Below are 26,956 nucleotides of genomic sequence, written 5' to 3'. Positions count from 1 at the left end.
AATTATTCTATTTAAGGCCCCCCGATGCTGAAGTTTTCTCGGAACGTCCTCTACTTCGAATCTGATGTCGGGATACGGGGTATTTGACAGCATCGGGCTAATGTTGGCCTCTTCTTCCGAGAGGCCAGCTCCACGGGGCCTCTCCGCCGCTGGCTCTGAATTCTCTCGAACGGTAAGAACCTGGCTACTGCCAGCCACGTGTTTCCCCTTCTCGGAATGTTGTTCTACCTCACAGGGCATCTAGAGGATTTCGTCGTCAAAGGCGTAGAATCCTTGTTGGTGGAGCTGATGAAGCTCCTCGGACATCTGAAAACAAACACCAAGCAGTTAGCGCCTTGACCCGAATGAGGTTTAGCCAAAACGAGAGCCCCTAAGACAACTACTTGGGGAAGAAGAAGGGAAAAGAAAATATGGGCTAGTGGTTCTGGGGTGTCCTCGGAGCCAAGTACTTGACACCAGAGGCACCACCGGAAAAGATGAACACCATCGGAGATGATGAACATCACCGGAATCTAGAAATTTTCCAGATTCTGGCAAGGGACGCAAACTAAGGAAAAACACCCCAAAACACTTCAAACTGGTTAAATGGACCAGTTCAGCCATTTATGGTCGCAAATAAGGGAAAAACAACCTCAAAAAGGCTCAAAAAACAACTTCTAAGCATGCATCCTAAACTCTCAAATACGCATGGAAACAGGAACTCATAGTTTAGGGATACTTACTCGAAATGAAATGTCGTATTGTATTGAACCGAGTGCGAACTTTGAAGAACAATTGGTTGTTCACCCGGAAGTATGAAGCCTCACACCAGTCGTCCAGAATGATAGAAGGAACTGGAGAAGAGGAAATGTCGGAGAAGGGTTTAAGAAAGTTTGAAGAGCTTGAAGGCACAAAAAAATTGAAATGAGCTAAAGTAACGTTGGGGAATTTGATTCTCGACCTTTTATAGACCCAGTGCTTGGGGGCGAAGTAAAGTCACCCTAGCCGTTGGATTATCTAGGACCTGGGTACTTGAGGACGATCCAAGGGCCTAAAATTGGACCAGTGCGAATTGTGACCATTGGTAATGGAAAAGGGAAATCTCGAGTGTAAAATGAAAGGACGCCTAGGGTACAGAAAAGACGTTTCGGGCTGTGGAATTGACCTTGCAGTAATTGCACGGATTAATGGGCCCAACAATGGGGTTACGGCACGTGGCAGGAAATCTCGTGGTGACGTCAGCGGAAGTCCAAGCATTTCCTTTCGAGGACCTTTTGAAGCCTTCATCAATTTTAAATCTCCACTGTCCAAGGACAGGTAGAGACTTAGGGGAAAATGTTGTTTGTGTTTTCACTCAAGGACACGTGACTCTTTTTCATGAGGCAACGCCCAAAAGATATGTCCTCGGGAGATCGGTCCAACAATTGGAGATCGACCTCCTCGGATAATGAGAAGGCGTCGACATTTTTCCTGGGCCATGTCCCGAGAGCTATGAATGTCTTCATAAGGTTACGTCCTGGGGATGCTTGGTAGTCCACGTCTTTTCCTTGCCCCCGCCTATATTCTAGGCCAAGGACCTAGTCCTCAAAATCTTAGGGATAGGCCAGGTGTCAGCCAATGCGGATTAGCTACCTCAGAGGAAGACTTGACAACTTTTTTGGGAGATCTGGCTACAGTGTTACCGATGGTACAAATCGACAAATCCCACTCCCACTACCCCGCCTGACACGGAAATACGTACAGCATGCCCTGACAGTCCCAAGTAGGGCTGTCAATTCGTGTAAACGTGTCATATTCGTTTCGACACGATTATGACACAACACGATTAAGGTAAACACGAACACGACACGATTATTAAACGTGTCAAAAATATGAACACGAACACGACACGATTATTAAACAGTTCAACACGACACGAACACGATACAACACGATTATGACACGATTAATCATAACTATATGAAGAAAAAAATCATAAAACCTATGCAAATTATTCATGTTATCGTGTCTGGCACGATTATGACACGACACGATTATTAAATGGGTCAACACGATTAAGGTAAACATGAACACGACACGATTATTAAACGTGTCAAAAACTCAAACACGAACACGACAGGATTATTAAACGTGTCATGTTCGTGTTTACCTTTGTCGTGTCGTGTCATCGTGTCATAACCAAAATTGCCACCCCTAGTCCCAGGGGCATGTTCCCCGTAAAGTGGTTACCTTTCTGCAGCGGGCCCTGCAAATCTCACTTGGGCTGTGGTCTCTATTCAATGCAGCCCAATGCAATGAAGTGTATTAATCCCCCATTTATGGGAAGAATGTGCATTAATTACTTATGATTAACATTAATGACCCCAGCCTCTATAAATAGGGTTGGGAACCTCATTGTAAGGGGTTCGATTTTTTAGAGAAAACTATTTGTACTCAGAGCAATCTAAACGCTGCCTAAGAAGACACTATAAAAGCTTGCAATCACAAGCTTGTAATCTCCCTAATACTAGAGACTCGTGGACTAGGATTCTTTTACAACCTGAACCACGTAAAAATCTTTGTGTTCTTACAGTTAATTCTTTAACCTCTCTTATAAAAGTTGACAGCGAAAAAGACAGTCAACATGACCATAACCATGTATTTATTCAATACATGACAAAAACTTTGAATCTCTACAGGAACATCATTATTATTTGTAGACAATCTATTAAATAATTTGTGTGTTGATGTGTCTAGTAACTTTTTAGCCACAACATTAAATAAGAACAAAGTTGTATTTGTAGTTTTGTTGATGATTTTTATATGTATTTTGTACCAACATTAGAACAATAAATTAGAGAAAAAAACAAATAACATAATTTTTTTTGGAAGAAAAACTAATATAATTTTCATACATCACTAGAGGATAATCACATTCTTTTTTGCAAGTGTGACACATATAAACACCATTTGTAGGTATGACATTTTTTAAGCAAAATTTGCATGAGACATATTACCATCCAAATGAGTTGTCTATTTCTATAATTTTGTCTCTTAAATAAAGAATACAAGAGAAAAGCGAGAGAAAAAATCATCACTTTACCACTCCAATATCAACCTATAATAGAAAAAATTCCTATGAATTTCAATATAATAAATTATCAAAAACTCTAAATTTAAGAAGTTCATTGGATCAAATTTTACTTATTTAATTTAAAAAACTTTAAAGCAAACAAAAAATTATATATCAATATATATATTATTTAATTAATGGTTGGAAGAATTAAAATAAGTCATTTCTCATAAACAAAACTAAAGGGAAAAATAAAAATATATGTATATTTATGTCTTATTAGACTATATATATATATATATTTGGATAAACAACATATGTTAAATAACAAAATAAATAATTGATAAAAGAAAGAAAACATTAAATTTAAGCATATAAATATTTTTCGATTATAGTTTTGAAAATATTAAATATGTGATGATAAATTATTATCTATTTATTACTTTTTTTATTTATTTACCTTATTTATATTTGTTTTCTTCAATTTATTTATTTTATTTAGATGACTTTATTAATTTTTTTAATTATTTACCTTCTTTAGATGACTTTAAAACTAACGGTGTTAAAAAAATAAAAAATAAATGTTAAATCTAACACAGAACAAAAATTTATATTAAACTCACATTTATAATATATATACTAGATACAAACAACATGTAATGCATGTTTGCTTAGTTTTATTTATAGAATTTATTAATTATATTTATTAAATTTATATCATCGTCATATAAATTTCAAATAAATAAATAATATTATATATAAAATAATGACATAAACATATTAAATGAAAAATCAAACCAAAACATTATTTATGATTTTATATATATATAATATGATAACATTTTTAAATATAAATGATAAATTTTTTAATAAAATTTAAGATTATATATTATATATTATTATAATGATATTTTATAATATTTAAATTTATATTGATATAAGTATATTTAAATTTATATTGATATAAGTATTAAATATCTAGTATTGTATTAAATATCATTATAATAATATTTTATAATATTTCAATTCATATTAATATAATTAATAAAAAAATTAGGATTTTGTATTGTTATCATAATAATATTTTATAACATTTAAATTTACATTAATATAATTTTTAAATATCTAGTATTGTATTGTATATTATTATAATGATATTTTATAATATTTAAATTTAAATTTATATTAATATCATTATTATATATGTAATCTTATATTATATATTATTATAATAATATTTAAATTTATATTAATATAATTGATAAATATCTATTTTTAAGTTAATTTTAAATGTATATTCCATTAAATATTTAGAATATTCCATTAAAATTAGCAAAACAAATCGTTAAAAACAAGAATTTTCATTATCTCCACACTTTTTATATAAAAGAGATATAAAGATATATGTATGTGTATATATATTCTTGTTATTAGTGTGTACAAAGTTTTGAATTTATATATTTATTTATAATTTTTAAAAAATATTATTGATAATCATATAATTTGATTGAATAATTAAAAATTGTACCAGAATATTTTCCTATGTTTTGGTAGGTGGATGTGTAGTTATAGTCTTGTAGAAAAGAAAACGAAGAAATCATAATATAAGGTCAAAAGAGAGGGTAAGATTACAATGTAATTTGACATCAAATTTGAGAATATGAATTTGTACAGTGATAGTGTTCGGTAAACAATGAAAAACAACTTAGCGAATAGAAGTTAAAGTGGGCAAACCTCAACTTTTAACTTTATTTTAAAATAATTTTTTAAAAAAATTTTACAATAAACTTATTTATTATATATTACTCAAAATAAAAATATTTAAAATAAATTAAAGTTATAATAAAATAAACAATATTTAATTCTTAAATATTTTTTGTCCAAGAAATTTTTTTTATAATTTATATTTATTAGACATTATTTTATTTTAGTAAGTTTAAATTAACAAACCACTTTAATATAAAGTTTATTATACACTATAACATTATTTTTGTAAACTCATAGTATTTTTAAATTATAATTTATCATAAACATATCAACATGTTTTAAGAAAAAATAATTAAAGACATAAAAAGTATCTGGGGCTTAGAGAAAAGTCTACTTGCTTGCTAGAGAAAGAATTTTGAGATAACTTAAGTTTACATGTTTGTGATTATATCATGAACAATGATATAATATCATTATCATTATAATTCAAATATTAGGTACATCGACTAGTTATAATATATATACATAATAATATATATTATATAATATAATATTTTTATTTATGATCACTTTAATAGTCTCTTATCACAAACATATTTAATTTAAACATGTGAATTTGTTTTACTAAAATAAATATGGCATTCTGATATGACTTTTTCAATCACAACACTATAAAATATGTAATTTACCAAACACTCAACAACCTTCTCCCACAGTACAACTGCAGCTGTTTTTTCCCACAACACAGTACAGCTGTTTTTCCACATAGCACAGTTGTACTAAATTAGCCCTTAATCCTACTAAAAATTTTGGGATAATTTTATCCTCTCCAATTAACATCTCCATGTATTATATTATTTTTTTTTGTTCTAAAACCATAGCTAATAATAAATCATTTTATTATGATTATAGATAAGAAAAGTTTTATTTTTCACATTTCTCTCCTCGTTGGAGAGCTTAATATAACATACCAAGCGTGGAGGGCTGATTTTTTTTTAAAAAAAAAATCAAACACTTTTATCTTATTTTATATATATAAAAAATAAATATGTTTACGGCGAAAGTACTTATATTAGGTTTGTAAGATTTAAGTATCTAAGTTATTTTTTTATCTACGAAAGCACATTTGGTGCAGTCATATGCTCTATTATTAAATTAGTTTTTGTGGTGTCAAATCTACTTATAATTTGGATACTTTTACCGCAAATATTATTTTAATGGAGTATCTTTGCATCAAATATCCTTGTAATTGAGTCATTTCACTTGCATGTCACAAATTAACTTAACGGTAGAAACAGACAGTTGCACTAAACTACACTAAAATATGAACGAAAGATACTTTCAGCACCAAAAAAATAATTTAGATACTTAAAGAACTACAAACGTAATAATTAAATACTTTCACTGCAAATATTCCAAAAAACATAATAAACTGCACTTTCTCTACAAACAAAATAGCTTGTACTTTTGCCACAAAAGAAACTTTTTTCTTTTCTTCTCATCGATTGTGATTTGAGCTCTGGGTGGGTTGCACACAATTCCAATCAATAAATGGACTTAAACAAATATATTAACTTCATATCTACCACATACATTCGATAAATGATGAAACATTCCACCCAATTTATAAGAACATTGCTATAAGGCACCGACTTGTACCAATAGCAAGATGTTGAACAAGCTAGGATACACTTTAGCATTTATCCATTTATAATTAAAGATTTGTACACTTATTTTACCAGTATAATTTTTTTTGGTATGCCATAAAATATAATAAAGTGTATTACTTTAAAAGGGTATAAATCAAAGAAAAACATAAATCTAATGGGGTGTTAATTTCAAACCAAAGGAGTACCATAAATAAATGAAAGCTTAAACCAACCAAAAAAAAATCCACTTGGTAAACACCATTCCCATGAACCCTCCCCTCCATTTAAAAAAAATTACAATTGAAAAATTAAGACAGAAGAGAAGAGGTAGCTAAACATCAACTTCTGTTTCCATGTGTTTTAAGATACGTTTCCAACTTCCCTATTCCTGCCAATATAAGACCTACAATAGCAATTTTCAAAATGTTACATACAATACAAGTGTTATAATAACATTGTTCTAAACTCAGCCATTTTTACAATACCCAAGAATAGTGGGGAGGGTCTCGCCGGCCGCGACTTGAATTCCGGGTGAAACTGCACTCCGACGTAGAATGGATGATTCGGAAGCTCCAAAATCTGCACATTTGATATTGAAACACAGTAATATGAACAAAATCAGACCACCAAATTATGAAGTTCAAGTGGGGTTCTAGCCCATCCATGAAACACACCATAAGAAAACTCACCTCCATTCGTTTTCCACTTTCGTCCTTCCCAACAAACTTTAGCCCAACTTCTTCAAGAATTCCAATAATTTCTGGATTTACCTACATCATGCAATACCGAAACCATATATATACTACAAGAAAATATGTCTGTCAAACTTTTTAACCAAATAAAGTCTTATTTTATTTATAATAACCTCGTATCTGTGTCGATGTCGTTCATCCACATACTCTGAGTTATGGTACCTGAGAAATTATTTCAACTGGTGAAATATAGCCATGCGTACAAATGGAAGAGCCTAAGGGGTGATATATACAAACACATAAGTGGTGATCACATACAGCTTCGAAGTAATACAATCAGGCGTCTGCAACAATGTTCTCCGAGATCCTAGTCTCATTGTGTTTCCTTTGTGTGTTGTTGAACCCTAAATGTAGGTAAACAATAATGGAATAACTAAGAAACATTTAAACTTTTACATAAATGCTATTTTCAGAAGAACATGAGAAGTATCACATTAATGTGTACCTCAGGCATAAAAATTACAACGTGGTGAGATGAATCTGAATTGTCAAACTCCATGCTGTTTGCCCTTTCCATGCCCAAAACCTAAGCAAGTCATTTTAATAGGGCTATTTGATTCATCTTCTTTATTTCATTTTTCCTTCAAATATATATAGGGAGAGAGACAGAAGGAGTATAATGACACATCACTTACTGTTCTAGCAAACTCAATCACGGAAATCTGCATGCCCAAGCAAATCCCAAGATAAGGAACCTTGTTCTGCCTAGCATACTTTGCTGCCAATATCATGCCTTTCAAGCCCCGATCACCAAAACCCCCAGGTACCAAGACACATGCTGCATTCTGTGTAAGGATAAAAGTTCTAACACTTTTGATAATAAATTCAATGGCACTGATACTGCCACGCCAGATTCAGTATTTAAGGAAAGAGCCATGAAAAACAAAAATGGAAAAATATTAAACAGAATAGTAAAAAGGCATACCTTAAGGGTCTCCCATGCACGGGCATGTACTTCTGGTGTCTGATAAAAAAAGAGAAATATGTCTTAGGTAAGATAAAATTTAATAGAAATATCCTTTAGTACACAGTTATTGCAGTTTCTATGCAATACCATTTCGGCACAATCATCTTCCAGCTCAGAAGCTGCAATCCAGTCAATCGATGGCTTTAGAGAACATGCAATGCAAGCATGAAGAAGGGCCTGCAAGCACAATTCAGCATTGTTTATTCATCCTGTAACTTAACTCCTTTTGTGTAAGAGACTTGTCAAAATCCCTCAGAAAAGAAAACATTATGTATTTATCAAAATGCTCACAATAAAATTTACATAAAAACAGATTAAAGCATATATATATATATATATATATATATATAGTACCTTCACAACAGATAGATATGAGTCTGTAAGACCAACATACTTCCCGACCAATGCAATCCTCACCTGAATATAAAGAGAATATTATCACGTTTTGAACAGAAAAATAATTGTATCAAAAATTCACTGCAAATTAGTAATTATCAAACACCAACCGAATCAGTGAGATTATCATAAGTCTCTGCCATCTTCGTCCATTCTCTTAAATCAGGTGGTGTAGAAATACTGAAATATAATTTTGTAATAAAGTTAATGCAGTCTATATTGCAGCATGCCATGTGTAGTCTTAATTGATGATGCATCTAATTCTATTAGTAGCATTACCAAATTACTATTTGATTGTGTGATTTGTATATTAAATCATGCTCCAGTCACCATTGCAGACATTAAAAAAAAAAAAAAGCAACACAAACAATGGAAATACCCAAAGATAGAAAGAAATCACATCATAAACTAGAGTATTATACAGCTTACTGGCTACATGCTTGACCAATTTTGAACAGACTGATATTAATTGGCATTCTAAATCACATCATAAACTAGAGTATTATACAGCTTACTGGCTATATGCTTGACCAATTTTGAACAGACAGATATTAATTGGCATTCTAAATTAACAATGTAATGTTATATTTGAAGAAGATCAAAGAAACTTACCTGAGTAAGTTTAGTTGTCTAAGGATTGAATTATGAGCATTTTGACCCTGAACTGAAGCCATGGAAAACATCAAAAACAATAATGCTAACTGAAATAAAAGCATTTAAGTCTAAGAAGAACGAAAGAAGTGTAACTAAACCCACCCTAAGCAAGAGAGGAACGTGCCAAATGTTTGGAACATCATGGATATTTAGAATATTACCAGCCTGAAAAAGACCATAAGAACTTGTATATATCAAGTACTGAAGAAAACAAAGTAAGCTAATTTAAAATAGTATATAACAATGGTAATAGCAATAACAACAGATGTAAGAATAAACTTCATTAGCAACTTACTGGAACATGGCAAAATTGAGAGAGTTTATCCTTCGTAGTTTCCAGTAGAGGCTGCAATTTGGTCACCAGAAAGAAATTTTATTCTTAGCATATGAAAGTTGCATTAAAACATAAAAACCATGAAGTGACCCAATAATAAATTCACCTAGAAATATATAGTAACCTGGTAGTATGGCACAGTCAGTAATACTATATCGACATAGAGCAATTCTTTGTCACATGTTTATTTATGATTTAGCTCAAATTCCTTAGCAAGGTATATCAGGATTTACACAATCTACATGACTAAAGTTATCCTACTTTGCCTTCACATCTAAAGGAAGGTCCCAAGTAGGTAAGGAAGATACCTGAGAAGAGCGGCATGCTAACAAATGAGGAGTCAAGCCCAATGCTCTAAGTTCCCGAACACTGTGTTGTGTAGGCTTTGTTTTCTGCACAAAAACATATTATTTTCACCAGGAAAAATAAAATGAACAAATGGAAAACCCAAAAAAAAAAACCAAGAAATACAATATAGAACTATAGCACTGTTAATCTACTCACTTTGATCAATAAATAAAAGTTTAATAGTAGACCTCAAATCTTATATAAAAATTAGTGTGCTTACTTGCTCCCCAACAACACCCAATACTGGTATGAGGCTCACATGAACAAGACAGAAGTTATCGTGGCCTGATAAGACAATTCCTTCAACGTCAACAGCAAATACAAAAATATTCAAGAGGAAAAAAAATGTATGGATATGGTGGAGATAAAAATGACAAGCACAATAATTCATTGCTCTCAATTTCCATTCAAATATCATAGCATCAGTAAAAAGAACAAGTTTAAACAAGTAGTAGAATGGTCAATACTTGTTGAAATATCCCACAATCTGCCAAAATGCTCAAACAAATGAAAGCAACTTTCCTTAAAAAAAAAAAGCATTCTTTGTTGCCTTACCAACAGAAAAGGACAACTGTCGTAGAGCCTCTATGAAGGGCATTGACTCAATGTCACCTAAGAAAAGGAATAATACAGAGAAACTATCTTGTTGGTAAAAGAAAATGTAAAGAAATGCATAAATCAGAAAAGAAAAAATGAAACGTGTGAGTTTTACCTAGTACTTACCAATAGTCCCTCCCAATTCTATAACACAAACATCTGCTGGTCCCTCTTTCCCATCTACTGGAATGACAGCAACTGATTCTATCCAATTCTTAATGGCATCAGTGATGTGTGGAACAACCTAGATTTTAGCCAAACATAAGAGGATCCCATATATTTTACTTTTTCTAGGCAAGCAAACAAGAAAACATGAATCCAGTGCATTTGTATCCTAACCTGAACGGTCTTTCCAAGATAATCACCTCTACGTTCCTTCTCCAGGACAGACTGCTCATAAAAAAAAAGAGAGAGATGTGATGGTTACTTGAAGCAACTTTAAAGAGAGCTCAAGTCAAGAGCATACATTTTCACTGATTAAGTTTAAGATACCTGGTATATTTTCCCAGTTGTAATGTTGTTATCTCTTGTAAGTGTCACATCTAGGAAACGTTCATAGTTTCCCAAGTCTAAATCAACCTGTCAAAACCAACCGAAGTACTCAACATCTGACCACATCTCACACTGTTGCATGAGGGTAGTCCCCAATTTCATTTGCAAGCAAAAACAAGTACTGATATATACCTCACCACCGTCATCAAGAACAAAAACCTCCCCATGTTCAAATGGAGACATGGTACCGGCGTCCGTGTTCAAGTACGGATCTGGAAATGGTTTAAAGAAAAGTCCCACCATTAAAAACACAAAAAAACAGTTCAAAGATTATTCCTTACTCCCAAAATAATCATGGTCACAATATCTAGTATGCAAGCACCAAAAGCAAGCATTCAAACAGAACCCGAGACTATAAATTCAATTGATTTACATTTCCTTCTTAAAAGGGAAAAAGGAAAAAAGAACAGAAACGTAAAAAGTGTATGAAAGCTCAAAAAATTTCCTCCATTACTATTTTACTGTTGTTCCTGAATAAACAGAGAATACAGAAATCCAATAAAAACCCACAATTAACAATTAAGAACAGATACCCACATCACCAAATGCTATAATATAATCAAACACGAACAACAGTTGCGATCAAACTAAACTTGGAAAAGCAAAACTAACAAAGCGAAAAAACGAGTAACAAGACTAGGCAAACAACCAATTTTGATGGAAGTGACACGAAGGCCGCAGGCCTTGAGGACAACGCCTATGCTGCTGGCAGTGACGCCTTTGCCCAGGCCACTTACCACGCCGCCAGTGACCAAAACATACTTCATTGCTTCCAAGACCAAATGTATCTAAAGTGTTTGCGTTAATGCCCGAACGAGCAGCAAAAGATCGAATAAACACACAAAATTCGCGTCCCCTAAACTAATCCTACGAATTAGAGTGAGAGAGTGACGTGACGACTCTGAACACGGCACAAGGGTGTACACGGTATTATCATTGAGTAAACGCTGTTTGGGATATTTTAGTAATAGCACTGGCAATGGTTTCCTACTCTATACTTCAAAATACATAACTAAAACTTTTTTTTTTCTATTATACCTCCTACATTTATATTATATCATACAACAATTAATGAAATATTATATTATATATAAGTATAAATGCAATAGTCAACAAAAGTTTGTAAAATAAATATTAAATTATTCTTATATATCACTAACACAACACATTGGAGAGTTGTCTTTAGATATAGAGAATTTTATTTTAGCTCATGGTCTATATCATCCATTAGAACATTCCTAATGGAATAGTTATAGGGAAATTTAATTAATCATACTTACATTAGCTTAATAATTAAAATTTGAACCAAAGTTAACCACCATATGATATCAATGCTCATCTTTCATTTAATACCAAAAATACCCCTCTCATAACACCTTTCCTCTCTATTCTCCCTCTTCCTCTCTACCTCTCTTCACCATACATTCTCTCTCACTCTCTCTTCACCATACGTTTTACACACAAGATTTTTATACTAAAATCTTGCAAGAAAGATACACATTCGGACATTGTGGATTGTTTGAGGAGAAACACCAAGCTTTGTGTTATTTTTGCTCATAGTGAAGATATTAAATGGGTAAGTGATTTTCTTTGATTCTTGTTGTTGTTGGTTGCTTTTATGATTCATAATGTTGTTTATATGTTGGATCTGTAGTTTGTTGGTATTTTTTGCTGTTTTTTTGGGTGAAAATCGTGTTATGTGAAAATCTGCGTTTTCTTGGGTTCCCTGAGTTTTTTTCTAAATGCCCGATAGTGTCCGATAGAGACCCGATACAGGCACGATAGTTGTTGAGTTTCAAGGTTAGGGATGAAGGTCCGATGGCAACCCGATGGTTGCCCGATAGTTTGGTTACCCGATGGTTATAAAGGTACGATGGCTACCCGATGGTTGCCCCGATTATTATTTTAAATCTATACACCCTTTTAAGTACGATAATGGATCGATAGTAGTCCGATATATGCCCGATTGTTATTATTAAGTTACTGCGGACCTAATAGTACGATGGTACTCGATGTTACCCGATACTTGCCCGATATTAGTGTTTTAAGTGATCAAAAAACATAAATAAAACTTTGCCCGATACCGCCCGATATGGCCCGATACTGGTACGGTGCCAAAACATTTGAACTAAATTTCGACATTTTGTTGCCATTTACTGATTTTTTTTCTTTGTACATGGTAGGGTCAACTTTGTTCGCGTACTTAATGTATAATGGTGTTTGGGAGCGTGAAGGTAGAGATTGGGTTTTTAATGGAGCCAAAAATTTAACGTTCGAGTTGGAGAAGGACATAACTTACTCACAACTTGTTGAACTTCTGTACTCAGAGCTGGAGGTTGACAAAGTGCAGTATGACCTGAAATTAGAAGTGAATTATAAGTACATGAAAGGGTTAATGTATCGGCCTGAACTTATAAGGAATGACAAGGGTGTAAGCTTATATTTGTCAATGCTTTTGAAGAAGCCAGATGAATTTGTTCCCCTTCTTGTGACTTTGGTGGAGAAGAATATCATTGTTGATCGTAATCCTCCACCAAGTATTGTTAAGGATACTCGTAGTGAGGTTGGGACTTATGTTCCAGAAACAAATCCGGAGGTGCTGGTAGCCACTGCTATACCTGAATCAAACCCTTTCATACCAACAGTTGACCATGTAGCACAGATGCCATTTCATGATGATTTTCCTGATTGTCCTGACCCTGAAAATGATTTTGAGGGCAATGACGACCAAGAAACAGAGGTCCGTTCTCAAGCTTTGAGCCTGAGTCCACTGTCGTACCAAATACCGAGGCAAACAACATGTAGAAGTAGACCCCGTAGAGAAGATCGCCAAACACCTGGTACTAGTAGTAGTCGTCCAGACGGAACAAATGATGCTAGAGAATTTAGTGATCCACTCTCTTCTTCGACATATTATAGTAAATTCAAAGCTCAGATGTTTACAAGAGAAGACATTGAGGATAATAGTCACTATATATCTATGGGTGGCACATCGGGCGGGGAGATTCATTTAGGAAAGTTTTTCAGAGACAAGGAACATTTAAAGAAGGTTGCTGGCTTGTTTGCAATGAAGAAGGGATTCGACTTTATAGTTAAGAAGTCTGGTACTGATGTTTGGTATATTACATGCAAGGATCGGATCCTGATTGTGGGTGGAGGTTAAGAGGGAAGAAGAAGCAACTTTCTAACATGTTCGAGGTGACAGCATTTGAAAATGTACACACATGTTCCCTCGATGTTCGAAAAAAAGATAACCGTCAAGCATGACCTTTGGTAGTTGCCGAACTGATCAAGGATAAATTCTCAGTTAACGGTTCAGATTATTTAGCCTCCAAAATAAGAGAAGATATGAAGAATTCTTTCGGGATCGAAATGAGTTATGAGAAGGCTTGGAGATGCAGAGAGAAAGCACTCCACATAGTTAGGGGTACGCCTGAAGCTTCATATTCGAAGTTACCTGGGTACTTGCACATGCTGCAGTTGAACAATCCCGATTCCATTACTGATTTCAAGGTAGACGAGGGTCGCTTCAAGTATTGCTTTTTTTCTCTGGGTGCTTGTAGGCAGGGATTCAAGTTTTGTCGACCTGTTATATGTATTGATGGGTCCTTCTTGAAAACTAGGTATGGTGGCCAAATGTTGTGTGCCGTGGCATTGGATTCAGACAGCCACATATTTCCGATTGCTTTCGCAATGGTTGACAGTGAGAACCACGACTCTTGGACCTATTTCATGAGGAAGTTGAAACAAGCGATTGGTGATGTTGAGAACTTAGCATTCGTATCGGATAGGCATCAAAGCATTGTTCATGCTTTGGAACTTGTCTTCCCTGATGCACCCCATGGCGCATGCTACCACCACATTATTATGAACGTGGCTAGCAAGTTCAAGACTGATTGCTTCACGGATCATATTTACAGTTGTGCATACTCGTATAAGAAGACAGATTTTGAAAGAGAATTTGAAAAGATAAAAGCAATGGATGTTCGAGTTGCACTATATCTTGAGGGCATTGGATTTGAAAGATGGGTTCGTGCGTACTTTCCAGGGGACCGTTACAATGTAATGACAAGTAATTGGGCTGAAAGTTTCAACAGCAAAACTAAGGACGCAAGAGCCTTCCCGATCACTACTTTTGTTGAATTCATCAGGTTTACTATTCAAACATGGTTTGCTACTCGAAAGGAAAACGCTGAAAAGTGTAGCACGACTCTATCACCAGTTATGGAGGGGGACTTGTCATGTCAATTTGAGAAATCTCGGTTCTTAAGCGTCGACAGAGCTGGACCTTATACATTTAATGTCCACCCCGGAGGAACAGTTCAGAGCGGTGGTATAGTTGATTTGGAGGCACGACAATGCAGTTGCGGCCTATTCCAAATCATGAAGATTCCTTGTCCACATGCATGTGCTGCTGCTCAAGAACGAAATATTAGCATGTACGCATTGTGCTCTCAATATTACACAAGAGAGAGTTGGAAGAGCACATATGAGGGGACAATTATGCCAGTTGGTGATGAGGATGATTGGGAATTGCCTGAAGACATTAAGAACATCCAAGTTGGAGTACCGATTGAGAAGAAACCTGTAGGCCGACCGAAGAAGCAAAAGGTCGGACGAATTAGGAAAAATCGATATCCTTCTAATGGAGACAAGGTTGTGATACAACGATGTTGTAGCAAGTGTGGTGGTAAAGGGCACAACAAAGCGTCTTGCAAGTACCGAGGTTAACTTGTTTTGTTTGTATTCTAGTTGACCTATTATGTTTTATTTCTGCTTGAACTAGTAATATTTGTTATGTGCTGGATTTTGCAGGTTTTTTTTCTGTTTTTTTCTCCATTATGAAACTCTTAAATATGTAATAATCCAGTGTTGGTTCGATAGTGCACGATGCCGGTACGACAATGCACGATATTGTTTGTTGTAGGATTATTTAAATGTATCTTACAATATGGTACGACGTTGCTCGATGTAGTACGATAGTTAATGTACGACATTAGGGTACGATAATGTACGATATTGGTCCGATAATGGTACGATGGTATGGTTTCAGTACAGTTCGTGAAATTTGTGAGGCATGTGAGGGTACGATAGAGTACGATAGTGATCGACGATAGTACGATGCAAAGATTAAGCACATTAAAATGTAGTAATTACAAAAAGAGCAATCAAAAAAATTATACAATTCAAAAAAATTAAGACCGTTCAACATAAGTTTTGGTAGAATAAGTCTACACACCACCTTTGCCTAAAAAGTTTCATATTATTGTCAGTTACATTATCAAATGGTAGTTGTAGAAGCTTATGTTCAATATGCTCAATTACGTAACATCCGCAATCGCCACTGCATTAGAAAATAAACAATAATTTAATAAAGTTTTGTAATTAAGAAATAATAATTAATATGTGATATTTAATAAAGTTCACCTGGATTTTGTTTGCGGTACGAATTCACGTGGAATGAGTTTCCAATCGAAGGGTCTGACCTGACTCTCTGATGCTGTCAACTGAGGCGCGAGTATAACGTCATGGTTCTCAAATAAACCGGACTGTCGCAAGACCGACGGGAAAATGGTACACCAGTCAACCATCAAGCTGATCAAATCGTTTTCGGAAATTGATCCAATACTGGAGTCAAAGATGTTGAGCATCCACCCATTCAGGTCTGCCTCTACAGCTACCCAATGCATTTGGTCTTTCAAGAAGAGGGCAAAATAAATGAACTCCTTGTTCTGCCAATTCGGTAAGAACTGGACTGCATCACCCCTAACCAGGTCCAATATACTGTCATCCCAACTAAATCTAGAGTAGTCAGAACCTGGAAAAGCGTCCCACCGACCCTTCAATGATTCGGGAAAAATTGTAGGCATAACAACACATTTCTGAGGGTACACGTTAGGATAAAATTCTAGACGCCTCCTCATGAGATGGAATGCTGCATCTAAATGCTACATTCAAGGAAAATTAAGTCAGTAACCACATTATCGTACCAAAATAAACAAACAAAAAACTATCAGACATGAATATAGTAACTATCGTACCCCAATCGTACCATTATCGTACCCCAATCGTACATGAATATAGTAACAATAAAACCTTCTATCGTACCCATATCGTGTTAATGTCGTACCATCATCGTACCTTTATGGCAAAAACTAGTATTATACACCATTGTACCCACTAGCGTCCCACTGTCGTACCATCATCGTACATTATCGTACTACCATCGTACCTAAATTGTCCCACTACAAATTCTAAAATTATGATGGTAATAGTAACTACTTAACAAATTATATCGTACCACTATCGTGCTAATGTCGTACCACCATCGTACCATTGACATATAAACAGTTTATAATTTGACACTTATAATTATCGTACTACCATCGTACCATATCGTACCCATATCGTACCACTACATATAGAAACATTTAAATAAATTTTCAACATTATTTAATTATGAAGTTATAGAAAACTTACAGAGTCAGAAAGCCATGTCCTCGGAGTATGCAGTTTCAGGAACCAAGCAGCATCGTGTGTCCCTGAGAAGCATTCCCTCGGATATTTATTCCCAATGGTGCCAAGCAACCACTTGTGAAAGGTCATAAGTAATTTACCATCAACAACCCTCAATGGATCCACATTCACTGCTGTCTTCGATTTCTTATTCCTTTTCCTCATTGCAGTGTACTCATCGAACCACCTAGGCCTCTTTCTTTCTCTCCTCTTCTCTGGTGCTGGTGGAGCTATGTTTAAGAATTGTACTTCAGAATCTTCAGTATCTCCGATTACAGTAATTTGCATATCCTCTGGTGTGCGAAAAATGTGATCATCTACATCATCAGGTCTGTAATCGTTAGGGATAATGTCTTCATCTACAGGAGACTGAGGGCCTTCTTCAGTGGACTGAGGGTGTGGATCTGGAACTGGCCTACTAAGATCTTCCATCATTGTCATCAGCTTCTGCAATTGACCCAAGATCTCGGACTGACCTTTAATAAGGGCACTTTGTTGCCCTTCAACCTTTTCCAACCTGGCCAAAATCATAGAGTAGCCTGGTTGCTCAGCTTGGGAGGAGGTGCTGGCATGAGGTGTTGATGGGGGAACCTCAGGTGCCTCAGGTTGAGCTGGTGGAACCTCCTTAAAAATATTTGCTGCTTCTGCTTGCTCAGCTAACTTTTCAGCAAGCTTTTCAGCCTGGCTCTGTAAGGCTTCCTGTGTAGGCTGTCCATCGGGACCCACCTCTAGTTCCTCTAACCCCATGTCCACATACAATGGGGCTTCATTGTCTGTAAGGGTCCTCACATACTGTTCTTCAGCAGGTCGGGCACACAGGTAGGGGTATACTGTCAACTGCCACAAAAAACAATGCATATTTAGATTGGAAAGTAAAACAATATAAAAAATAAGTAATTGTCATCTGTGAAAAATGGTAAACTATCGTACCCATATCGTACCCATATCATGCAATTATCGTACCCATATCGTACCCATAACATAACAATATCGTACCCGTAAGTGAGAATTACTTGCTAACTATCGTACCATCATCGTACAACATCGTACCAATATCGTACCTCTACTACTACATTAACAAAGAATACATATCGTACCCCCATCGGACCATCATCGTACCAAATCGTACCACTTAGTCAGTTTTCAAACAGTTGACAAAAAACCACAAAATAACCCCATAATCGTACTCAAATCGTACCCTATCGTATTCCTATCGTGCAGTACCCATAAAATTGCATATCTAGAAAAAAATATAGAACATTCAAAAGTAAAGTAAAAGCTCACCTTTTTGGCAAACAACTTAATAAGTTGCTCTTTGTGTATCTCTACTTTCTCCTTGCTCTGCCAGTTGATCATTCTTGGTATGCCTTGGCCCAATCTCACAGCATGATCCTGACCCAACTCAATGATGGACTCAAAAGCCCAATACTGCAATGCTGCAGCATACCCATAAATAGAGTACTTGGCCTCCTTCTGAGTCTTTCCTTTCTCAATCTTCTTCTATAAATGCTTCTTCATTTCAACAAAGTCTTTTTGACAAGTTTGTAACAACTTCTGGTATGATATCTTCCCCCACGGGTACTGGAAAAAGAAGTCAACGTCGTCTACCATCTTCAGCATGTCAGTCCAAACCATCAACTTCTCCTCACGACCTTTCAAAACACCCTCAACTAATAAGCACAAACCCATCTTGTACACATCATCAACTATTTGACAACTCTCAAAAGTTCTGCGCAGTTGCCCTATGCTCACTGGGGAATGACCATTGAAGTACTCAAGAATCAACCGATCTGAAGTGGTCTTCGCTTTAATCTCAGCTTCAGAAGGTCCGGCCTCAAAATTTAAACCAGTAACTAAAGCGAACTCCAATTGGCTAAATCTACATCTTTTTTTCCCAATATAAAACTGGACTTCGTCAGTCTTCTCCCCTCTGAATTTGTGCAACAACAACTGTTGGACTAAGGCACCAGAAAAATTTAATGGTTCCGCCATGAAGAACTGTTTGAAAGGGGATTCCTTCACCCTATCCAATAAACCACACTGTAAAAATTTTGCTTTAATCTTTGGAAAGTACCAACTGCCGCGCCAAGTGATACGTCCCGTAAAATGTTCCTCTACTGGAACTATCAGTTGTGGAGGTCTTAAGTTCTGCATAAAACAAATAAATACCCAATTAAATAGAATAACAAAAAAAACATCAAATTTTATATTCTACAATATACTATCGAGCAACTATCGGAATCTATCGCACCATATCGGACACCAATGGAAAACTGGAACTATAACATTATCGTGCACAATCGTACCTCACATCGTACACCATCGTATTATAACATACACAACAATTTGTTCCCACTATCGGGCACACATCGTACCCAACATCGTACCCTATCGTACCTCCATCTTCAACCTCAAGTTATCAGAAAACACAACCTATCGTACCACCATCGAACCACTATCGTACCCCTATCGTACACTCATCTTCAACCTGAAGTTATGAGAAACACAAATACTATCGTACCCATATCGACCCACTATCGTACCCTATCGTACCTCTAAAAAAACCCATAAATTTTTTTCAAAATTTTACGGTTTATCAGATTTCACACAGTCAGATTTAACACAGTCAAATTCAACAATACATACTATAACATTTTTCAATGGAGAAGAGATTAAAAAAAACACATACCCTAGACATTTTTGCGCAATGGGGTGTCGGTTTTTCTTCTCCGGTGAGAGGTTGGAGCTTGGTTTTTCTTCGTCTCCGGTGGGGGTTGGGGCTTGGTTTTTCTTCGTCTCCAGTGGGGGTTGGGGCTTGGTTTTTCTACGTCTTCGGTGGGGGTTTTTCCGACCGTCGGGTGAGGGAGAGAGCAGCGTCGGGTGATGGTGGGTGAGGGAGAGAGAAGCGTCGGGTGTGAGTACTTATGTTGCTCGATGGTTTTGTGGGAGTGAAGAGTTGGGATTTGGGAGGGAACGGGAAATGGGCAGGGGAAAAGCCGAAAGGTACGGTTTTTATTAAGTTTTTTTTATCACTATCGTGTACCATCGGGTAAAATCGTGTACCATCGTACTATCAGGCAAGCATCGGGCACTTATCGGGTACCATCGTGTACAATCGTACTAATAGGTCTGCATTAACTTAATAACAACTATCGGGCATGCATCGGACTAGTATCGATCCATTATCGTACTTAAAGGGTTTGTAGAATGAAATAAATATCGGGCAACCATCGGGTAGCCATCGAACCTTAATGACCATCGGGTAACCAAAACATATCGGGCAAGCATCGGGTGGCCATCGGACCTCATCACTAACCTTGAAACTCAACAACTATCGTCCCTGCATCGGGCCTATATCGGACACTATCGGGCATTTAGAAAAAAATTCAAGGAACCCAAAAAAACGCAGATTTTCACAGACCACGATTTTCACCCAAAAAACAGCAAAAAATACCAACAAACTACAGATCCAACATCTAAACAGCAATCTAAATCATAAAAACAACCAACAACAACAAGAATCAAAGAAAATCACTTACCCATATGTATCTTTCTTGCAAGATTTTAGAGAGGAAAGGTATGGGATTTTGTTATGAGAGGGGTATTTTTGGTATTAAATGAAAGATGAGCATTTGTATCATATGGTGGTTAACTTTGGTTCAAATTTTAATTATTAAGCTAATGTAAGCATGATTTATCAAATTTCCCTAGTTATATTTACTATATAGCTAAATTTGTAAGGAGTACTAAAAAAGTCATACAATAGATGTTTTATCATTTACATTATCTATATAATAAGTATGTAGATAACGGAAATTCTTGTTTTAATAGTTTTTTATTTTTTTAACATAATATTTTTATATTTAACGGTAGTTTGTAAACACTTAAGCTTAAATAAAATAAAATAAATAACTAAAAATATGATATTCTTGAGATATTTTACAATTATAATTATTTAAAATAATAAATAATTAAAAAAATTAAAATAGAATATTTTTTAGATTTTTACAATGATAATTATTTAAAAATAATAAAATCATACATTTTATAACTTAAATTAAATTTAATTAAACTTTGTCGACGCGGTTTTTCGCCAACAGTAAATTATACGAATAAATAGGATGGATTAGTACTGATTGATAAACTGTAATATGAAAATGATAATAATCGAGAATGTGGAAGATAATTGCAAAGAAAAGATGGTCACTCCTTTTTTAGGTGGTTCGGAAGTTAAAATCCCCCTAGTCCACCAGTCAATATTATTGATCTCTCCTTACTATTTCTCACAAAGTATTTACTTTACAAGGAAAAAACCAACCCTTTGCACTATCCAGGGTTTTGGTATTTATAGGAGCTTGACCCCTAGGCAAGGGAAAAGGGTCATCCCGTGACCCTTTTGATCCCTCAAATCATATCTGTTACATCAATGATTTATATTTACATTCTATATTACAGTGAAGTGGGGTCTAATCAATAGGTAAAAATGAGTAATGGGCCGCATGGCCCAAATCAGACGTGGGATGTCTGAACACGCACGTTTATACTGCGTATCCGAGAATTCAGGAATAGAGCAGACACGTGATGTCTGGTATTCGCATGTTTATATTGCGTGGTTGACTTTATAAGGATCCGAGGGTATATCAGACCTCGGATGCACCACGAGCTCAATGTGGCGCTAGCCCGTGGCTTCTATTATGTCGACACAATGGCTCCAAGTAAGGAGCAGCTAAATGATTCATCAGCTCGGGTTAGTTGTTTGGGGGACCGTAACAACAGCCCCAGGTGGACGATTGACACGTGGCAGATCGATTTAGGTCCTTTTCTAGCTCGCCAAAGTGCGTGCGGATATTCAGGGCGTACATTTGCCCCCCAAGCCCCTGCTCGTGACTTATGACATCATCTTTGATCTTCACAGTGGGGGCTTTTAAACTTCCTTATCGACTTCCCATGTCCTGCCCACCACTTGGGTGTCGGACACGTGGAATGCCGTGGTTGGCTTCTGTTCAGATTTCGAGGATTGTATTAAATGGCCTAGCCACCTTTTTGCCGTCGTTTCGTCTTTCAAGTTACTTCGCTCGTATCTCGCATTAATCTGATCGGACGGTCCTCGTTTCCTCATGCCTCTTACGTATATATAAGGTTGGCAGTCTTCAGTACTAGTCACCTTTCATTTGAAATTTTTCCCTTATTTTCTCTCTTTTGAGTTTCAGAAGCTCTTCTTCTTCTTTTGGTCATAATCTCATAAATCCCCACGTTCTTGCCACAAGAATCTTTCAGAGGTCCAGCCCCAAGGATTCTACCAGGGTTCCTATTCCTGCGTTGTCAGTAACTCTCATTCGGAATATACTTTGTAAGTTCTCTATCCGTTGTATGTTTTGATTTCCCCCCTTTTTTTTTTCTTATGCAAATCTACTTCTCATAGCCGTAAACAATAGGTTGTTTTTGGCTGGTTTTTGGGGCATAAGCTTTGATTCTAAGCATATTGAGTATACCTAGAAACATGTTCAGGAATGCGATATTTCACAACTAGGTAATTTCTGGGTAACCTTCTGGGCAACTTTCTGGGTAAATTTAGGAAATGTTTATTCGGAAAATGGAAGATGAGAGGTTTTTTGGGCGTAAAATCTGGTAGCTTAGGGGTCACGCTTCCTAGGTGGTTTTCCCCTCAAAACTTCTCCTCCAAGGCAAGCAATAACCTGATCCTCCTGTCACAAGGATCCCTGGATATCAGGGATCCGTTGGAAACTCGGGCGCGTGGCTATGGCAGCGCGTGGCATCACACCCCGCGGGCTGAGATTACCTTAGCCCGCGTATGAAAAACCCATCTTCTCGCGCTGCTTATCTTTTCTTAGCTTTTAGGTCGCCCACTACATTTTCTTTTTCTCGTTCTTGTTCGCTAAGCGATTCGATGGGGCCCAAGAAGAATGTGCCCAAGAAAAACGCGCCCAGCTCATCATCCCAGCAATCCAGCAGGGGAAAAGAGGTCGCGGTTGAATCCCCCATCCCTCCGTTCAGTCCCACGGTGGAGAGGGAGGTCAAGGTGGGACCTGACGCTTACTTTGAGGTGGAATGGATAGTCTCGAAGATCACGACCCAAGGGAGGGTCAATAAGATTATGCTGTCCCATAACATCGAGATTGGGACTGGCGCTCTTATCGCCCGACCTCCCTTTGAGGGGGAGAGGAGCTGCGCACCACTTAAGGAGGAATTTGCGGCCTGGAGTGACGAGCACTTGAGGGCTGGGGCCTTCCTCCCCCTCAACCAGTACTTTGCCGACTTCGTTAACTATGTGAAGCTGGCGCCATTTCAACTCCCCTCAAACTCGTACCGTCTGCTGGCCGGGCTGAGGTATCTTTTCCTGCAACATATGTGGGAGGTCCCCACCCCTCCAGATATCCTCTATTTCTTCTGCCTCAAGGCCAGCTCGGATTAATGGGGACGAGGCGACAGGTTCTACTACCTGACCCGCTTCCTGAATTCTCCTCCAGTCATCGAACTGCCCAGCCATCCCAACGACTTCAAAGACCAGTTCTTTATGTCGAACGAGTTTCGCAACTACGAACACCATTACTTCAACCGTCCTCGTAAGTTCTCTCTATTTTCAGCTCGCGAAATCACCATATTATTTTATTCCTTCTTTTTGCGTGTATACTGACTTGAGCATCACCGTGCAGCCATTTTTGCGAGGACGGCCAAATCAGTGACCCTTGGGGGTCAATACGATACTTTGGCGGGGCTTCCGCCTAGTGAGAAGGACTACCTCCAACTCGTGTCTAATTAGTCGATGCTAGCGTGTAAGTTAATTTATGCGGGCCAGACTCTGGCCTTGAGGAGGACGTGGGCTAACTACCCAGTTGCTCGCAAGCTGGTGCCTATCCCTAAGGGGGATGCCGCAAACAGTGACGACAATGAGCAGGAAGAAGAAAATGAGGTGCCACTCGTGCGAAGAAGGAGAGATCCTGAGGCTGCTCGGGGCCCCGATGTAGATCGGGCTCAATTGGGGGCAGCAGCCAACCCCTCCGGCCAAGGTAACACATACCTGTTCAAGGATCTAGACAGGGCTACCGCAGACCTTAGGTTTGTTAGGTTTAACCCAACCCAGCTCGTACACCGTCACCGAGACGACCCGGACCGTAACATAACCCCGCTCCAGTGTGTAGATCAACTAGTATTACTCCATGTTATGGGTCGTCCTAGGGGCACCGTAGTAGTAGACAACACCTTGTCCTTTAGGTCGGCCTATTTTGAGAAGTATGAGACCAAGCTTAGGTCGTGACCCTCCCTTCTAGAGGGTGTAGTCACCCCAGGACTTAGACAATACGTAGAAGAGTCCAGCCCTAAGGTAGATCCGGACCCAGAACCCTCTCTGGTTCGTGAAGTAATAAACTTAGACTCCCCTATAGAAGTTTCGAGGCTGGAGGTCGTGGCAATAGATTCCTCCTCTAGCTCGGAGGGTAGGACTTTTTCAATACACCTTTAGATTTCTCTTGTAATAAAACAACCTTACATGTATATTAACGTCCTTTTCTTTTTGTTTCAGGAGAGGAGATGGCACAACCCAGAGATAGCACCCTGCGATCCATCTTCCAGGGGGGGAACCCTTCCTCCGAACCATCCGGGCCATTGGTTAAGAGACCCCGGCTGACCAAGAAGACTCCTGCCTCCGGGACAACCTCCAAGTCCCCCGCCAAGGGGAGAAGTCAGATCCCCGCATCCACAGAGATTATGCCTCCACCTCCCCCACGACCTCCAGCCCCTACTCGGGAACAGGAGGCACTAACTGGAACTCCGTCAGTCCCCGCTCCCATGGTGCACATCCCGGTTAATGCCCAAGACCTAGAGAAAATCCTAGACACCTTCCGAGGGACGATCTATGAGACCGCAAGCTACATGGTGGAGCATTATTATAAGGCCAACCCGAGGGACTTGAGGGAGATTGAGGCAAGGAGCCCCGAGAATGTCATAGAGTCTGCGCTGGGGATGAACCTCACGGTAAGCTTACCTAGTTAAATTCCTTTGCTTTCTTCCCAGCACGTGCCTTACTCTCTTTATTTCTTTGCAGGCAGCTTTGGCTCTACACCGCAGCATAGCTCGGACCAGGGCCAGGACTGACAAGCTCAGGGGTGAGTGCCAGACTGCTCAGGCCGCTCTCGCATCTGTTAAACAACAAGAGCAAAGTGCCAAGGTTGCCTTGACGGCTGCCAAAGAAGGCGAAAAGGTTGCGCAGGCCGCCTTGGCCGCTACGAATGTCGAGCTCGAGGAAGTCAGGGCTAAGCAGCTGGAGGCTGAGACTGCCACCGTGGCAGAGAGGGCGTCCTCCAGCTCCTCCATGGAGGCCATGCTCTACCATTGCTGGGCCTTCAACCAGGACGACGACTTCTCTTTTCTGGCCCCCGAGGTGTGGGAGCCATTCCTCGAGAAGTTCAAGGCTCGTCTTCAACAGGAGTCGCCTTCTGAGACTGGGGAGACCTCCATTGCCGGTGAGCAAGAAACCGAGGGGGTGGCCTCTTCGGAGCGTCCTGGGGGGTCCTAATTTATTATTTTTTTCTAAAGAACCTTTTTTGCTTTTTTTTTTGTAACCTGCCATTTTTGGCTCGACACGAGGTTATTTTCCTCGAGACCATTCGACTGTACTCTTAAATATCTACATTTTACTTAATCCTTGATCTCGACTATATTTATATATATATATTATACACATGCCTATAACTCGTTCATCCACAACTAAGGGAAGAGACTTTTAGGTCGAGGTAGACATTTAGACTTTGGTTGTGACCAGAATTGATGCTGATTTACATTACTTGTTAAACGTCAGGCCCCAGACCTGGTTGTATCCAGGATATTTAATTTTAAAACTTAGTTCGCGTTAGTTTTATCGATACCTCGTGCTTTTTAAAAAAAACACTGGTTAATCAATTTAACCAACTTCTAAGTTTTAGGACCTAGTTGGTGTCCAGGATATTTAATTTTAAAACTTAGTTCGCGTTAGTTTTATCGATACCTCGTGCTTTTTAGAGAAAAACACTGGTTAATCAATTTAACCAACTTCTAAGTTTTAGGACCTGGTTGTGTCCAGGATATTTAATTTTAAAACTTAGTCCGAGTTAGTTTTATCGATACCTCGTGCTTTTTAGAAAAAACACTGGTTAATCAATTTAACTAACTTCTAAGTTTTAGGACCTGGTTGTGTCCAGGATATTTAATTTTAAAACTTAGTCTGAGTTAGTTTTATCGATACCTCGTGCTTTTTAGAAAAAACACCGGTTAATCAATTTAACCAACTTCTAAGTTTTAGGACCTAGTTGTGTCCAGGATATTTAATTTTAAAAACTTAGTTCGCATTAGTTTTATTGATACCTCGTGCTTTTTAGAAAAAACACTGGTTAATCAATTTAACAAACGTTTAAGTTTTAGGACCTTCTTCTCGGGATATATGACCCCTCAGTAATCAGA

General features: G+C 37.4%; 1 protein-coding gene across 1 annotated transcript; it reads right to left on the bottom strand.

The window, feature by feature from the left end:
- Nucleotides 1-6,502: 6,502 nt before the first annotated feature.
- LOC133789576 (uncharacterized) lies at nucleotides 6,503-11,922 on the bottom strand. The gene is made up of 22 exons (XM_062227382.1): nucleotides 11,637-11,922; nucleotides 11,120-11,199; nucleotides 10,928-11,014; nucleotides 10,775-10,825; nucleotides 10,562-10,679; nucleotides 10,394-10,450; nucleotides 10,059-10,123; nucleotides 9,799-9,882; nucleotides 9,452-9,502; nucleotides 9,259-9,321; nucleotides 9,115-9,161; nucleotides 8,613-8,682; nucleotides 8,461-8,523; nucleotides 8,194-8,283; nucleotides 8,065-8,103; nucleotides 7,775-7,924; nucleotides 7,585-7,665; nucleotides 7,398-7,483; nucleotides 7,253-7,301; nucleotides 7,077-7,157; nucleotides 6,873-6,966; nucleotides 6,503-6,790 (listed from the first exon to the last, which is right to left on the bottom strand). The coding sequence occupies exons 1-22, from the start codon at nucleotides 11,752-11,754 to the stop codon at nucleotides 6,726-6,728; spliced, it is 1,689 nt and encodes a 562-aa protein (XP_062083366.1). The 5' UTR covers nucleotides 11,755-11,922; the 3' UTR covers nucleotides 6,503-6,725.
- Nucleotides 11,923-26,956: the final 15,034 nt, after the last annotated feature.

The sequence above is a fragment of the Humulus lupulus genome, chromosome 1, assembly GCF_963169125.1.
Source record: "Humulus lupulus chromosome 1, drHumLupu1.1, whole genome shotgun sequence".
Taxonomy (NCBI): Eukaryota; Viridiplantae; Streptophyta; class Magnoliopsida; order Rosales; family Cannabaceae; genus Humulus; species Humulus lupulus.
Note: the sequence above shows the minus strand (reverse complement) of the source record. Positions and strands in the feature narration are given on the sequence as shown.

Bases quoted from the DNA above. Each gene is read 5' to 3' on its own strand.
- LOC133789576 (XM_062227382.1), bottom strand. From the start codon at position 11,754: ATGAAGTATGTTTTGGTCACTGGCGGCGTGGTAAGTGGCCTGGGCAAA. The intron at 10,124-10,393 runs GTAAGGCAACAA...TTGTCTTATCAG, and splicing joins ACAGTTGTCCTTTTCTGTTG to GCCACGATAACTTCTGTCTT. The intron at 7,158-7,252 runs GTTATTATAAAT...TGCATGATGTAG, and splicing joins GACATCGACACAGATACGAG to GTAAATCCAGAAATTATTGG.